Genomic DNA, 16,726 nt, shown 5'->3' on the forward strand with positions numbered 1-16,726 from the left:
AGGTGTGCCTAACGATGAGGCGCAGGTGTGCGTAATAAAGGGTTGCCAGGTGTGCGTAGTGATGGTTTGCCAGGACCGGTGGTAGGTAGACAGGCTACGTCCTGCGCCGGAGAGGGGGAGCAGGGGGAGCGGGAGTAGAAGGGACAAGTATATTCAGGGCGCATTTGTGAGAGGTCTCAGTATGTCTGCCCTGTTAAAATAAAGGTTAAATAAAAAAATAAAAAATAAAGTAAAAAAATGGATGTAACAACTGCTTATTGCTGTGATAAGAGTTCACACAGCAGCTCATCCTTCTCAGTACTAAAGTCCAGACTATCAAACCTAGAATATAAAGTGCATTCGGAAAGTATTCAGACCCCTTGACTTTTTCCACATGTTGTTATGTTACAGCCTTATTCTAAAATGTATTACATAGTTTTTCCCCTCATCAATCTACACACGAATACCCCATAATAACCATGCGAAAACAGGTTTTTTGACATTTCTGCTGCTAATTTCTTACAAATAAAAAATGGAAATACCTTACTTACATAAGTATTCAGAGCTCAGGTGCACCGACGGCAAAGATGAGAACCGGAGGTAAACTTTGTTAGCTTGCTATTACCATAGCACATTTTGTTAGCCCGTGATGATGTTATTCAATTATTGACCTCACAGTAAACCAGATTTGAGTAATTTATGTTTCGACGTGTTGACTCAAAAGCTGCACTGACAGATAACGTTAAACTAACTAACGCGAGGGACTACCCAGTCTAGCTAGCAACAGTGTTGCTTCATTAGCAACCTAGCCAATTTTATGAGCAGGGTTTTGACAGTTGCTATCTGGACACTGAATCCAACTGCTGGAACTCTGTTCACCACCAAACAAAGTATCACTAACTAACCAATTATTGTCTAATCAAGTACTGTCCAACTAGTAACAAAATGACTAGTAAAGACAGCTAGCTAACATGACGTTAGCTACTTTTGGTAACGTCAGCTCAATTAGCTAGCTAACGTTATCTGTTGAAAAAAAAATGCTGGATAGCAGAGTTAACAATGTTTCCGATTTATAAAAGATGGACAAACGGAAATTATTCTTGAGAGAGATGCAGCTCAGCAAATACAGAGACGGTTGTTGTATTTGCAGGAGTAAGTGAATATATTTTGTGTGTGTGTTTACAATACAATTATTTAACATCTGGCTACATAGATGGGTTGCCAACTGTCCCGTGTTAGCCGGGATGTCCCTCATATTGGGCTAAATTGGTTTGTCCCGTATATTCATCCAATCACAGTATCGCGTAAACGCGCCAATTCCTGCAAAGTCATTTCTGTTGTTTTTCGGTCGGTTTGACATATCAAGGAAATATGGATAAACCCGCAAAAAAGAAAAGACTGTGCGGCTACAACAAACAATGGGAAGCCAAAAAGACGTGGGTTAAAACCGTCGGTGGTGACTCGACGAAAGCTTTCTGTACTTTATGCCGTCGGGAATTCTCAATAGCCACGGAGGGGAAAATGACCTAACTCAGCATGCATCCACCGAAAGGCACAAGAAGGCCACGCTAGCTAAAGGTGCTAGCAACATCGGTGATTTCTTCGTGACGTCAGCTGCGGAAAATGATGATATGCGTCCTACCGTATGCGTCCTACCGTAGGCGAGCCCGTGTATTTCTCATTTGCCAGTGATGCCTCAAACAAGGGAAATAGATAAATGTTTCCAGTGTGCTTGAGATATTTCTGTGTCTGATGGAGTGCAGTACAAGTTACTTGACTTTTATGAAGAGAGTGATGATACTGCTAATGGCATACATCAAGCTCTGGTGAACTGTCGGGAAAAGCATGAACTGGATATTAGACACATCACAGCCTATGCAGCAGATAATGGCAATGTCAACTTTGGAAAACACCACTCCGTTTACCAGTTATTGAACAGTGCCAACATTCGCATTCTGAAAGCTAATTTCCCATCTCACATTGCTCATTGTGCCTTTTGCCTTTCCAATTAAATAATAATATGAATATACACTGTATATTCATTCACACAACACCATACCCACACCGCGGTAGCACCGTGCACTGGCACGCCACCTTTTGCCCCTTATTTCGTAGTACGTCACGAAAACGATGTGCGCGTCCATGGGGCAGAAGTCAGCCTGTCGTGAGCAAGAATGACACTGCCATGTGGGGAATAACTGGCTTCTTTCAGCATGTTTCATCATGTTATTGATACCATGTCTTATTTTGAGGTGTTTTGGCTGATTTGGCAATTATTTTTCATGTCAATGCAAATATGGCTCAAATTCGCTAGCTAGCTAACCAACAACTGTAATGATGTACAGTACCAGTACTATTTTCTACATTGTAGAGTAATAGTGAAGACATCAAAACTATGAAATAACACATGGAATCATGTAGTAACCAAAAAAGTGTTAAACAAATCTGTCCTTTGGTCTGATGAGTCCAAATTTTTGATGTTTAGTTCCAACCACCGTGTCTTTGTGAGACGCAGAGTAGGTGAACGAATGATCTTTGCATGTGTGGTTCCCACCGTGAAGCATGGAGGAGGAGGTGTGATGGTGTGGGGGGTGCTTTGCTGGTGACACTCAGTGATTTATTTAGAATTCAAGACACACTTAACCAGCATGGCTATCATTCTGCAGTGATACGCTATCAAATCTGGTTTGCGCTTAGTGGGACTATAATTTCTTTTTCAACAGGACAATGACCCAACACACCTCCAGACTGTGTAAGGGGTATTTGACCAAGAAGGAGAGGGATGGAGTGCTGCATCAGATGACCTGGCCTCCACAATCACCTGACCTCAACCCAATTGAGATGGTTTGGGATGAGTTGGACTGCAGAGTGAAAGAAAAGCAGCCAACAAGTGCTCAGCATATGTGGGAATTCCTTCAAGACTGTTGGAAAAGCATTCCAAGTGAAGCTGGTTGAGAGAATGCCAAGAGTGTGCAAAGCTGTCAAGGCAAAGAGTGGCTACTTTGAAGAATCTAAAATATATTTAGATTTGTTTAACACTTATTTGGTTACTACATGATTCCATATGTGTTATTTCATAGTTTTGATGTCTTCACTATTATTCTACAATGTAGAAAATAGTAAAAAATTAAGAAAAACCCTTGAATGAGTAGGTGTGCCCAAACTTTTGACTGGTACTGTATTTGAAACAACAAGTGTGCACTCATCTGTTTTGCCCCATGGTTGCACGCATGTTTATTTTTGTTACTAAAGCAAGAACACAAGTATTGTGGACAGTGAAGGGTAAGACAGTTGAATGTTAATCAGGTTTAAGATTGAGTGAACTGCTAATATCATCAAGGAACAGAAATGATCCCAGATTTGACCTTTAGCTCAATTCAGGTAAACATTATTTGCCTGTTGTGTGTGTGTGTATATTACTTCTGTGTGTGTTTGTCTGTTCAAAATACTCCATATTGCTACGATACTGATATTGTGCCGTCTCTGTAATAATATAGGAGATCCAGGAAACAGAACTTCAGACTAGTGATGGGCATTCTGGCTCTTTTCAGTGAGCCGGCTCGTTCGGCTCAGCTCACCAAAAAGAGCTCCCAAACGGCTCTTTAAAAAAAATATGTTTTGTATTTTTTCAAATCAAACAGTTTGTGATAGTTTGACTATGATTGGTGTTAAAACAATTCTAATTAAATTATTACATGAAATCATACTCTACCTTAACCACAATGTATTTAAAAATGCATTTGTTTGTTATGAAAAAGAATGCTATTAAACATTTGCATTTAAAGTATAACGTTTTTAATGTATTTAAACAAAGTGCATATAAATGTAACCATTCCAAATGAATGCAATCTGAACAGCATAATAGAATATTGCACCATATCAAAGAAAAATAAATAATGTTCAAAACTGCAGCATCCCATTTAAAACATTAAACTGGTCCCTCTTTTCTCTCTCTTCTTTATTGCCATGTTATAACCAGCAGCACACAGCAATGCTGACCATATTTAGCTTGTATGAGAAATTTGCATTCAGAAATGCAAGCTGCCTCACTTTCGAGGGGCTGATGTGGTTTCTTCTCTCAGTAATTATTTGTCCCGTTTTCGAGAAGACCCTCTCAGAGGGAATGGATGTGGCCACTATGCAGAGTCTCCCTGTCAGGACTTTAGGAAGTCGTGGGTAGACAGAGGCCTTGTTCTTTCACCAGCTCAGAGAATCTGCAGATCTTTGGAGGAGGGACTCCTACAAATAGGATCGGACCTCCATTATGGCATCTGCTGAGGGATTCCTTCGTGCTGCATCCCCAGTTGCTCTCTTGTCAAACAGCATCCAAACAGCAGACGTTTGTGGCACTACTGCTGGTGCTTCTGCTCCATCTGATCCCTCTTCTTCCTGTTGCCCTGGTGCCTGAGACAGCTGACTGCTGGGGCTGTCCCTCCCTGCTGCTGAGGTTATTCTTTGAAGAGCCTCATCAATCGCTCTGGCATCACTGAAGACTAACTTCTTAAACCTGGGGTCAAGTGCAGCGGTTTCTGATAGCATGTGATTATATTCCATTCTGTGGAACTTTCTGAACATTGATGAACATAGGGTGTCTGTCACATGTTCTGTGGTTACATTTGCATTTGCTTCTCTCTGGCGGCTGGCTGAGATTCGCTGCAGACCCTTACACAGGAGTATCATTTTTGAGGCTGTCACATAGCTGAAAAGAGAGAACAGTAACTTATTAGTTCAAGTTCATGGTTTGTCTACTGATACTACATTCTCATCTACTGCTCATATACATATATAATACTGGATTAAATAATGATGTAGTAATAACTGCTTACTGTACCTCTCTCCACTGATCGCCACAGTGACCTGCTCAAAGGGTTCCAGGACTCTGCACACCTCCTCCACCACCTCCCATTCCTCTTGGGACAGAGCATCAACAGGTGCATTGACAATGGCCAGGGTAGAGATGATGGCATCCTTTGACTCAAGAAACTGCTTCAACATATAAAATGTTGAATTCCACCACGTAGTGTAGTCTTGTTTAGGCCTCAGCCATCTGGCGTTGTGTGGACTTTAGTTTTTCAGCACATACTGTGCTCCTGTGGAAGTATTCCACAGCTGCTTTCACTTTGTCCACAGTGGGCTTCATCACCTTCGGAGCTTCTCTTACAAATCAGGTTGATTGTGTGGGTAAGACATGGATGATGGGTCCATTTTAAAATGTTCATGGCTTTGGTTATGTTAACTGCATTGTCGCTAACACAACAGACCACTTTTCCATCTACTTGCCATTTTCAACAGTTCCTCTGCCAAGTTCTCTGGGGTGTGTCTGTCGCTGAACTCAAAGCAGTCCAGAAGACAGCTTGACATCGAAAAATCGTCAATGAAGTGACATGTAACCGACATGGTTACCCTTGATGTCTAGTAGTCAGTGATGAGGCAAACTGCAGTAGCATTTTGGACTCTTTCCCACACTGAAGCCTTTGTGCTCTCTTACAGTTGTGGAATAAGTGATTTTGAAAGGGTTTTCCTGCCTGGAATTGTGTACATTGGATTTAGACTATTGCTATAATTTCTAAAACCTCTGTCCTCCACGGTGGAAAATGGCTGGAAATCGGTGGCAATCATTTTAGCCAATGCAATATCAATTTGGCCATGTTTTGCTACAGACATAGACTTTGGCATAAACTTGTCCATAGAAGACTGCGTTGCTGTGGGTCACGGAGTAGGCCTACTTGACTGAGAGGATACATCTCTGGCTCCACCACTATCACTAGCAGGCCCGCTAGTTTCTCCAAGCTCCGCTACAGCTAGCTTCACAGTTGTGTGTACAGTTCGTATATGCCGGTGTAGGTTGTGCGTAGAACTGGCTATATATGACATTTTGTTTTGGCAAATTCTACACTGTGCTCTACATTATTCAAATGCATCCAAATGCTACTGTGCTTCCGACTCATTTTCCAGCTGTTATTTTCACAGCTGTCCTTCCTCTCTCTCCTCGGCTGCTAAGTGTGTGACTGAGTGAGTTGGCCTCGGCCCTCCCTCACGCATCTTTGGTTCATTGGTTGACACTGCGTGTCTGATTGACAGGAACAACAGGTGAGGCTGTTAGTCTGATCAGACAGTCAGAACAAATGCGTGTACGCTTGAGCATTTAGGCCTAAAGTTCCCATCACTGAAGGCAATCATACAGGCCACGATGACCATCCCAGTTAGCAGCTGTGAGAGAGATTTGACTGAAGGGAGGGCCATCCATTTTTATTTCAGAGAGATACGATTTTCTCCAGGTGTCCTGCATTATAAATAACATACAGTCCCTTAAAACCGAACAAACTGATGTAATTTGGACATTTTTAACGGAAAATCATTGGCCTTTTTGGGGGGTTGGCATATTCTCCCCGTCCCTAAGCGTCCTTTCTGCGCATATGAGAAGCATAGATGAAAAAGCAAAAAGGGAACAAACTTTACCCATGTCAACTAGATTGAAGGATTCATTCTATCGATTTATGACATTACACTAGTGAGCAAGGGTATTTATTCTATCTATATATGACATTATTCTGGTGAGCAAGGGTTTATTTAGCCTAGGGCAACAAGTAATGATAGAAGAGAAGCTGCATGTAGGCTATCTAATCCTAAAATGTGAACTTTATCACTGTAGCCTATAGTTGGGCGGTTGCGGATGGGTTTATTGGCAATAGCCGGCGGGTGCGTGAACAAACAGCTGACCCGCGCATCTCTAGCGTGCGTGTGTGCGCGCGTGTCTGTGCCCTTGCCTCAGTACGCGTGTGCGTGTCAGCCTCTCCCTGACAACCAATCTGGCGCTCCAGCACAGGGATCATGCTGAGATTGTCTCCTGCTCCCGCTGTTACCCAATACTTTCATCTCTCTCCTGCTCTCCATCCACCCCTCTCACCATCCTTCCATTTCTGCCTCACTCTCCCTGATTTGACTGAGGCCCTCTGTTTGTTCTCTCCTTCCCTATACCACATGTTCTAGTAAGACAATATTGCCATCTAGTGGTCAAAACAAATCATTACAGTGGAACACTACAATAATGTGGTTAAACACACACGCGGAAACCAACACTGAGTATATCAAACATTAGGAACACCTTCCTAATATTGACTCCCCTCACCTCTTTTTGCCAGCAGAACAGCATTAATTCGTCGGGGAATGGACTCTACAAGCTGTCAAAAGGGTTCCACAAGGATGTTGGCCCATGTTGACTCCAATGCTTCCCACAGTTGTGTCAAGTTGGGTGGTGGACCATTCTTGATATACACGGAACTGTTGAGCATGAAACAAACCGGTTCGGCTGGCACCTACCACCATACCCCGTTCAAAGGCACTTAAATATTTTGTCTTGCTCATTCACCTTCTGAATGGCACACACACACACACACACACAATCCATGTCTCAATGCTTAAATATCCTTCTTTAACCCGTCTCCTTCCCTTAATCTACACTGATCGAAGTGGATTTAACAAGTGACATCAATAAGGGATCATAGCTTTCACCTGGATTCAGTTGGTCATTCTATGTCATGGAGAGTGCAGGTGTTCTTAATGTTTTGTATACTCGGTATATATCGCCCTTTGGACCAACCATTGCTCCAACTCTCTGACCAAGCAGCCACACCCTACTGCACCAAGCTTTTCCAACAGAGAGACAAGTAGACTACATTTCCCAAAACAATCAATTTGTTCCAAAGGGAAATTCGTAGCTGTGTAGTCAAAAGAAACATTATAAATGAAGGTGAATGTTGTCGTGTCAGTTATAATGATGAAAAGTAGGTATTGGACCAATGTAGTCTTGTAGTCTGCCTGTGAGAATGTGTGAGTGAGATACTGTATAGCGGCTGCTGGCTGGCGAGGATGAGCGCCCTGCCGTGCACCATTTGCTCGGCAGCGGGTGACATCCATGCTCACAATCCATGTAGAAAAAAGTGCAGTTCGTGGGCTTACACGGGAAAGAGAGGCAGGGGGAAATTACACTACAGAACAGTAGCAGTGCAGCTGCACACACTACTGTCGTTCCCTCCCCGACTGAGTCGTGCCTAGTCAGCTGCAGATACGTGGCATCGCCAGTATAGGGCGGAAAGAGAGCCCTTACATTTAAATTGAGAGAAAGAGAGAGACCGCACTGGACCAGGACACGTCCTCTCCTCGCCCGGAGTTCCACGTGGACCCAGTCATTGACCAAAACACATCCCGTGGGCCAGTTCGAATACTTTCCAAATACATCCTTCCCCCTATATATCGTCCACCTCTGCTGTTACGTCAGATCAGTGAACACTTAAAGGAAAGGAAGAAAAGAAGGATATATTGAAATGATTCGACCGGTGACTTGATCTCGCCCCTGCGCAGTGCAGATATTACCGGGAGGGCTGAACGGTAGAATCTCCCGCTATGAAATCACAACCTCAACTTACAACACGACGTTAGCATGCGTTTCTCTGTCTACTCGTCAAACGGGCCATCAGGTAGGATATGGCAAGATTGCAACTATATAAAACGATGCATCATAACTTATTTGAGAGACGTTTTGAGTGAGCGATTTCTACGTTACCGTTGTAGCATCAGATGGATAGAATGTTGCAGCATTAGCATCACAGCTATCTCTAGTAATAATGGAGATGTTTTAAATCACTAGGCCTACTGTATGTTATAATGATACCGCTTAATAATTCAACGTTGGACACAAATGCCAAATCACTGCAATTGTAAAATAGCCTACGCTCGTCTGGCCTTCCTACGGATGCAGAACTGATGGGCTGAAAGCATACATTATTTCCCATAACCTACGGCTATTGCCTTAGTTACATCTTCCAGAACATAATTCAGAAATGTTTGAATAACAAAATTAACGGCCGAAATGTTACAATACGCCTAAAATGTTTAATGTCGGAGCAGAATGACAGCCCCAGTTATTTTCGTACTTGCAGGTGCATCGTTGGAGACTGGCGCTGACATGTTGGTGACCGGTGTGCTTTCCCTGCTCCTACTCGCGCACCAGTGTGTTTCTGCGCCACAGGTGCCCGGGGACCAAAGGTGGGCCCTGACACACACTCACTTACACACACATCGAAGGTATAGGGTTTGGCCTCAAGTTTTGAATATGAACCAAGATGGATTTTCCAGCAAGTTTAGGTTTCCTGTTGGCTTGGGTATATTTTGTCTTTCATTTGTTGTTTATTTGGTGAACCAGTCAGACAACATGATGTGTAGCCCCCCTGACAGCATTCAGCCATCAGCCAGCACTGAGGGACTAGCGTTGTGTAGGAGTGATGCCACCTGAAGTATAAAAAAAAAACACAAAAAAAAAACACTGATAAGGTCATATTGGAATAACAGAGACAGGAAGTATAATGTTAAGGGAATTACATCACATCCTGTCCCTGGGTGGTAACAGCAACAACAGAGGAGAAATAGGGGTCAGAGTTCCGAGTGAGCCTGTTTATATAGCACCTCAGGTAGAGGTCAAAGGTAATCTTTCCCTGCACTTAATCCTATTAATAAAACCAACATAAAGTATTTGTTCTCACAACAGTCTCTCTCTGTCTCTGTCTCTCTGTGTTTGTCCCACAGAGTAGAGTCAGCAGGAGCCCCTCTCACACTGGCCAATCCCTTTGGCTCTGGAGACGAGGAGCGCAGGTGAGTGGCACCTTTTACTTTAATTATTACAGGGGTGGTCAACTCTACAAAATAAAGGGTTTAATCAGGCCAAATCTGGCCAACCCTCCTCCAGGAGAGCTGCTGGGTGTGCAGGGCTTTGCTCCAGCCCTAATTTAACCCTTTAATCTGACAGGGGCATGTATTATGTTATTTCACACCATCAGCTCTGGACTTTGAGTAGGTGTTATGATGTGTCGCCCAGACAGATAAGATGCTGTATGTAGCTATGTTCAAACACAGGTTTAGGATGCTGTTATAATGTTTGCCTATTTTCACAACAATCTGGTTGAACAAACGAATGAACAAACAAATGACTGAAATAGTTTCTGCTATTACACAATTACCCCATTTAGTTGTGTTCTGTAAAAGGTCAAAGGTTGTCTAGGTGTGTGATCTGTCCAGGCCTCAATTTATATGCAGCTCACACACGCCACTGACTAGGCCTACTGTGTGATTTAAGACAGGTGAGCACAAGGGCATGCTAACTGTACACTAGGGGTTGAATAGCGGATTTCAGTCCGAACCCACTCCCTTTTCCCGGGATAAATAACTGCGAGAAACCGGTAAATTATAATAAATCATTTCTATGAACAGCATGATGTGAAATGGAACTTTAAAATGATATGCAATGTCTAAATCTGTCTTGTCTACGGACTTCTCTCTGCTATCGGCTTGATCAATCATCATCACTCAGGGTGGGGACAGACAGGGCATCTCAGACAGGCCTACAGACAGGCCTACATGTGCTGCAGCATAGCCTATGCTACATTAATAGGCTATAAGTACTGAATCTGCATCTAATTTACACATCTCCATCTGGCTTTCAGGGGTCAGCTTTTTTAAAATGTAATTGCAGCTGCAGAGTTTTAAAACAGCATATAGCTTGAATATTGTTGCTTTAAGTCAGTGTGCACGCAAGCACGATCGCAGTCTTTCTCTCGCCATTCAAATTGCATCCAAAATAGATAATTATGTTCAAGATTGATACTTTTGTATAAATAGTGTATGTGGACACCCCTTCAAATGAGTGGATTCGGCTATTTCAGCCACACTCGTCAACGTTTCCCTTTACTGTGGCAATAGTGATCAAATCAGCGCAATATTAGCCACTTTCATTGCAACATACCGAAACAAAACGAACTATGCAAGAGATTTTGCCGAACGCATCGGAGTAGGAGTCTATTGCGCACGACTCAGCCCAGACCGGCGCGGCATAACAAATCAGAGCTGCAGTAGACCTATATGCAAATAGACCATTGCCATGTATGGGTCTTACTTTGAACTGTACTGCAAGAGCTCCATGTAACCATGTGTGCACATTCTGCTAATTTCCTTTGCTAGTTAGTGAGATATTAGCCTGGTTATAGATAACTTCTAGTCCGCAATAGGGTAGTGACTGCCTACAAGAGCACAGAATGTGTACATTTCTAGACATCTTTGAAAAGCAAGTCAGGTAAAGAGCTTTTTTTTGTCATAAAGGGGCAGTGTTGTATTTTGAGGCAGGCTTGAATAAGCTAAGTAGCCAATAGGCAGAGGGCAACATCATGTGTCTGATTCTCTGTAATAATGATATGGGAACAATAATGCATTTGATTTTGTAAAGTGGTCTCTTGCATCAAACAACACAACAACATTTTTAGTCACCTCCTTGTCTGAAGGACAAGTGGATAAACAAGTTAATGTCAAGCCCTGCATGTATTTTTCAAAAGTCTCCTGGAATGTAGGTCTACATTGAACACCATACATTGGCTGCTACAGGAGGCGGAACGACAGAACAGCTATTTCCATGTTAAAATGTTATGGGATGCATTTTCTCCATTGTTTTTTATGGTAGGGCACTCTGGTAGGCCTACATTATGATCAAATATCCACAAGTAGCCTAGTTAACCACTGTTCAAACTGTAACTTAAAGTGGGTACAGCCTCAGTGTTCACAGTAAACGCGCACTGGAAGTTGCACAGAATTTTCACAACGTTCAAGCTTGCGCTCAGCAGACCTGAAATTTGCTCAGTGACAAAACATTTTGAGGGAACATTGGGTATAGTAGTAGGTGCCATGCGCACCGGTTTGAGTGTGTCAAAAACTCTGCTGGGTTTTTCATGCTCAACAGTTTCCCGTGTGTATCAAGAATGGTCCACCACCCAAAAGACATCCAGCCAACGTCAGACCAGTGGTCGAAAACGGGTCATTGATGAAAGAGGACAAAGCTGGCTGTCACGAATTGTGCGGAGCAACAGACGGGCTACAGTTAGTCAACTGACAGTCCAGTACAACATTGGTGCCCAAAGACCAATAAAAGAATGCACAACTCATCATATCTTGACTCGAATGGGGTTTGGCAGCCGACAACCTTACAGAGTTCAACTTCTTTCAGCATAAAAACAAGAAACTGCGGTTGCAGTGGGCTAAGGAACAAAAACACTGGACACTGGAGAATGTGAAAAACATTGCCTTGTCTGATGAATCCTGGTTCCTGCTGTTTCACACTGATAGGACGACTAGGGTATGGAGAAAACCACATGAGTACATCCATCCATCATGCCTCATCTCAACATTGCAGGCTGGTGGTGATGGTGTGGGTTGTGTTTTCATTCCATACATTGGGCCCCTTGATAAAAGTGGAGCAACGTTTGAATGCCACAGGATATCTGAACAGCATTGACAATCAGGTGCATCCCTTCATGGCAGCAGTGTATCCATCGGCAAATCGATTTTTTCAGCTGGATAATGCCCAATGCCACAAGTTTAGGATTGTCCAGGGAGGGTTCCACTGACATGACACGTAATTCAGCTTACTGCAGTGGCCTGCCCAGCCACCAGATCTCAATCTAATTGAGCATCTGTGGGATGAGACTGAACAAGCTATTTGGAGTAGAGATCCACTACCATCCAACTTGACACAACTGTGGGAAGCATTGGAGTCAACATGGGAAAACACCTTATAGAGTCCATGCCACGACGATTAAGGCTGTTCTGAGGGCAAAAGGACGTGCAACTCAATATTAGGAAGGTTTTCCTAATGTTTTGTACACGCAGTGTACTGTATATATAGATGTCCTAGACTACCCTGTTTCAGGTAATGCATTCAACGCAGTATTAGCCTTAAATGTAGCTAATGAATGATGGGTTATGCATAAGCTTCTAACTTATAGCCTCTGTCTCTTGCACAATATGCACCTTCACTCCGCTGGCTCCTTAACTCTTGGAGTCCCAGGAAAAGCGAGACTAGAATAGCTTGCTGGACTTAATAAAACAAATCTTATACTAATAGACTATTAGCAAACAAGAGCTTGCGTCCCTTTTCTGACTGTTAAATACAGCAGCCAGTAGAACTCCCGGTGAGTGAAAGAATAGAGATCGCGGGATGGCGGTAAGCTATAGCAGTTATTTGTTCAGACCCATAACCATTCAATCTTTGTTAAGAGAAGAGAAAGCCGTCTGCATCTTATTCTAGTCCTATATTTATTCAAGCATGTCATCACAATGATGAAGATAAGGACAACGAGACGTATTTCATTTAACTGTTGAAAGTCGAGGAAGGAATGACGCGACAATGGAGAGAGAAAGAGGTAGGCTAATACGCACGCCGCACAACATTAGGGGAAATATGATGAGAGGTATATATGCGTTGGCCTACTAATTATAAACATGTAAAATAGGCCCTATTATATTTCAAAATTAAAATGAAATTCGCTAGCCTATAATTGTAACTTTGTATTAGTTACGGTATTGTATTGTACTGTGTTATACGGACTGGAATTACGCACCTCGTTCAATCCATGAAGCTGGGGGAGAACATGTGACGCTGATGCAGGACATGCGGCCTACAGTCCACACAAAGATTTAGCCTACTGGAGATGTTTCATTTATTTACCCAAGACAGTATAGGCAGGCATACATCTATTGGCTTTTATGTTTTTCTGTCGTACATAATGTGCGGTAGCCTATATATCATAGGCTATGTATTGGATAACGACAAAATCATTTGGGCTTTTTTGGGCTTAAGGATCTTAATGTCTTTTAATGTATGGCTCATCAGGCTCAGGTAGCATCAGGCTTGAATTTTCATGCTGATCAAAGCTCTAATCAGATCCTGACATATTTCGATGCTTTATACACTGAGTGTACAAAACAATAAGAACACCTGCTCATTCCATATACTGACCAGGTAAATCCAGGTGAAAACGGATCCCTTATTGATGTCTCTTGTTAAATCCACTCCAGTCACTGTAGATGAAGGAGAGACAGATAAATAATGATTTTTAAGGCTTGAGACAATAGAGACATGGATTGTGTATGTGTGCCATTCAGAGGGTGAATGGGCAAGACAAAAGATTTAAGTGCCTTTGAACGGAGTATGGTAGTAGGTACCAGGTGCACCGGTTTGTGTCAAGAACTGCAACAATGCTGGGTTTTTCATGCTCAACCGTTTCCCGTGTGACAACTGGGGGAAGCATTTTAGTCAACATGGGCCAGCATCCCTGTGGAACGCTTTTGACAGCTTGTAGAGTCCATGCCCTGATGATTTGATGCTGTTCTGAGGGCAGGGGGGGGGTGCAGCTCAATATTAGGAAGGTGTTCGTAATGTTTTGACATGACACTTCCGGTTTGGGTGGGAAAATACTTGCTTACACAGGAGAAAAGTGATTTATTCTCAGGATTAAACATTTGAAAAATACAGGGAAAATATTTATCCCTACTGTAGACAGAACAGACCAGGGAGGGAACAGAGAGCTTGTTTGTTAAACCTTGAGACATGTTGAGACTAGATTACAGTGATACTTTCTGTACAGTGAAGTAACGTGCTACCCAGTCAGGTGGGCCTGAGGTTTAACCTTCTATCCCAAGCCCTAACCTCTGTGAACTGTAACTGCTGGCCTCTAACGTGTGTGTGTTAGGCTGCTGCAGAGCTACATCAAGGCCAACCTGAAGGAGGGACAGGGAGGACCAGATAGCACCTGGGAACAAGGTAAAAACACACACACACACACACACACACAAAAAAAAATCATTGACCTAAATAATGAATCAACATCTTCCTATTTCCTGCTGGTCAGAGGTGTTTTTCCTGTTCAGTCTCCATGACTATGACCGCAGTGGTGACATGGATGGCCTGGAGATGATGAAGCTGCTCTCTGAATACAACTCCCACAATACACCTGGAGAACAGTCAGCTGAGCCGGTGAGAGGGGTGTGTGTTTTTGTGGAATATCTGTAGAAAAGATCTTCAGTGTTATGGTTAGGACATACTTTATTGTACTGACTGATTTTGTAACTTTGTCTTGATCTTAGTCAGTTTGGCCAACTAGGTAGCAGGAAATAATATAAGGGTTGTGTATCAGGATTCAAATAGATAATGTAGCCTGTACTGTTGTGTCGGTATGAAGATGTTACTGTTGGACTCACTTTAGCTGTAAGTGAATCTCCACTAATCCTAAAGTTGACTGTACAGTATTTGTTAGTGAATATGTACACTAAGCCAATGTTTTTTGTGTGTGTGCGTGCGTCCCAGGTGGTGGACATGGTAGACTTTCTCCTGCAGACTCAGGATCTAAACATGGATGGTCTAATAGCTCCCCCTGAGCTACTCTCTCCCCCCAAACTACAACAACCAGACTCCCAGGGTGCACCTGAACAGGGAGGGAGTGTGGCCCAGGAGCAGGTAGAGGTCAAAGTGGAAGTCAAAGTTGTTGAGGAACCAAAACAAGAAAATGCAGCACAGAAAGAGGAGATGAATGTAGAGGAACAGCCCAAGGAAGAAGAGTCAAAGCCAGGAGTTGTGAGACAGGAAGTTAAGACCAATGAACATCCGATACAGGCAGAGGAGAAAGGACTGCATATCCCCGAGGCCCCTGCTGCTGATCATGAGCAAAATAGGCCTGCTCCTGTTCATCAGGGGCAGCCTGAAATGTAAACACACAATAACACGCAAACAGCACTCCAACACTACTACAATACTTCCGTCCAGATCAAGGGGGTCAGTCAATAGCAGGAGCCCTTTGACTGACAGCAGAATTAGCAAATCACCTAATCTACCTTGAGGGGAGGGGCTTGTTTGTTTCACATTGAGGGATTTTTCTTTGGTACTGAAGAATTGTAAACTGAGATATCAGCCATATTGTTTAAGCTGCTGTTATATATTTCAACACATTGCAATTCTGAACGAGAATATAATTCAGTATTAAATGTATTTTGCCAAAAGATACTGCTAAATAGTACAGTTTGACCTTTAGTTTATTGATTTTGGGGTAAATAGTTGCTTTGTTGAAGCTATGAAAATGAAGCCATATTGGAATGGACAATCTGAAAAGTTAATGGACTGCATGTATGAACGTGTCAAACGCAATGCCTTTAAATGATACTTGGAGAAAAAGTATTCCCCCTCCAGTGCAATATAAAAAAAAAAACATTGTTCACTCCCCTTCATGGATGCAAAAGGAGTGGTTTGGTTTAAGAAATTCAGTGGGAAAATCCCTTTGAGTTGGGCTCTCTCATTGTCACAGCAGCTGTTGACTAGATTCTCCCTTTTCCAGGTCAAAAACCCCAGGGCTTTTTCACTTGAGACCTATAAACTAAAGTGCCATCTGGTGATTTACACAAATTATATTTTTTGCTTTGCTGCCTGCTCAGCCACAACAGTACTAGAGCCCAATTTAGTCTCACTTCTAGAAGTGTGCACTTGTTCCTTTAAAATCCATGAGGGGAGTAAACAAATACACTTTGGGGAGAAGTGTAATCAATGATTTAGTAACATGGGATGAATATTTGGTTTGCTGTAAATTTCCTGAATTGGAAGGTGTGTATATTTGACAAAAAAAAAGCCAACATGACTGCCACCTTTGTGTAGTTTCTATCACAGTGGTCACTAGGTACTGATTGTGCCTTGTTTGTTTAAAAGGGGCATGTCCACTCACTTTGCTGTTACAACATTTCCACTCAGGGATTCCTATGCCAAAATCCCAATTGGGCCCCTAAGCACTTAGAGCCAAGAGGATCTGACAGCTGTAAGCAATATGGTAATATTCACCACCTTGCCATCTAAGCTACCAGTATGTGGAAGTTTCACCATGTTGCTTAC

At 42.8% G+C, this 16,726-nt stretch overlaps 1 protein-coding gene across 3 annotated transcripts; it reads left to right on the forward strand.

The window, feature by feature from the left end:
- The first annotated feature begins 515 nt into the window (after positions 1-515).
- Positions 516-15,866, forward strand: LOC106603201 (cell growth regulator with EF hand domain protein 1). 3 transcript variants are annotated; one of them, XM_014196558.3, is made up of 6 exons: positions 516-579; positions 8,919-9,024; positions 9,562-9,627; positions 14,547-14,617; positions 14,706-14,839; positions 15,161-15,866. In XM_014196558.3, the coding sequence occupies exons 1-6, from the start codon at positions 567-569 to the stop codon at positions 15,560-15,562; spliced, it is 792 nt and encodes a 263-aa protein (XP_014052033.1). In that variant the 5' UTR covers positions 516-566; the 3' UTR covers positions 15,563-15,866. The 3 variants fall into 3 exon arrangements, with proteins under 3 accessions (XP_014052033.1, XP_014052013.3, XP_014052023.3); XM_014196538.3 differs by lacking the exon at positions 516-579 and adding an exon at positions 8,060-8,456; XM_014196548.3 differs by lacking the exon at positions 516-579 and adding an exon at positions 8,060-8,456 and having other exon boundaries at positions 14,706-14,830.
- Positions 15,867-16,726: the final 860 nt, after the last annotated feature.

This window comes from Salmo salar, chromosome 01 (assembly GCF_965601325.2).
Source record: "Salmo salar chromosome 01, fSalSal1, whole genome shotgun sequence".
Lineage (NCBI taxonomy): Eukaryota > Metazoa > Chordata > Actinopteri > Salmoniformes > Salmonidae > Salmo > Salmo salar.

Bases quoted from the DNA above. Each gene is read 5' to 3' on its own strand.
- LOC106603201 (XM_014196538.3), top strand. From the start codon at position 8,420: ATGCGTTTCTCTGTCTACTCGTCAAACGGGCCATCAG. The intron at 8,457-8,918 runs GTAGGATATGGC...TCGTACTTGCAG, and splicing joins CTCGTCAAACGGGCCATCAG to GTGCATCGTTGGAGACTGGC. The intron at 14,840-15,160 runs GTGTGTGTTTTT...CGTGCGTCCCAG, and splicing joins CAGCTGAGCCGGTGAGAGGG to GTGGTGGACATGGTAGACTT.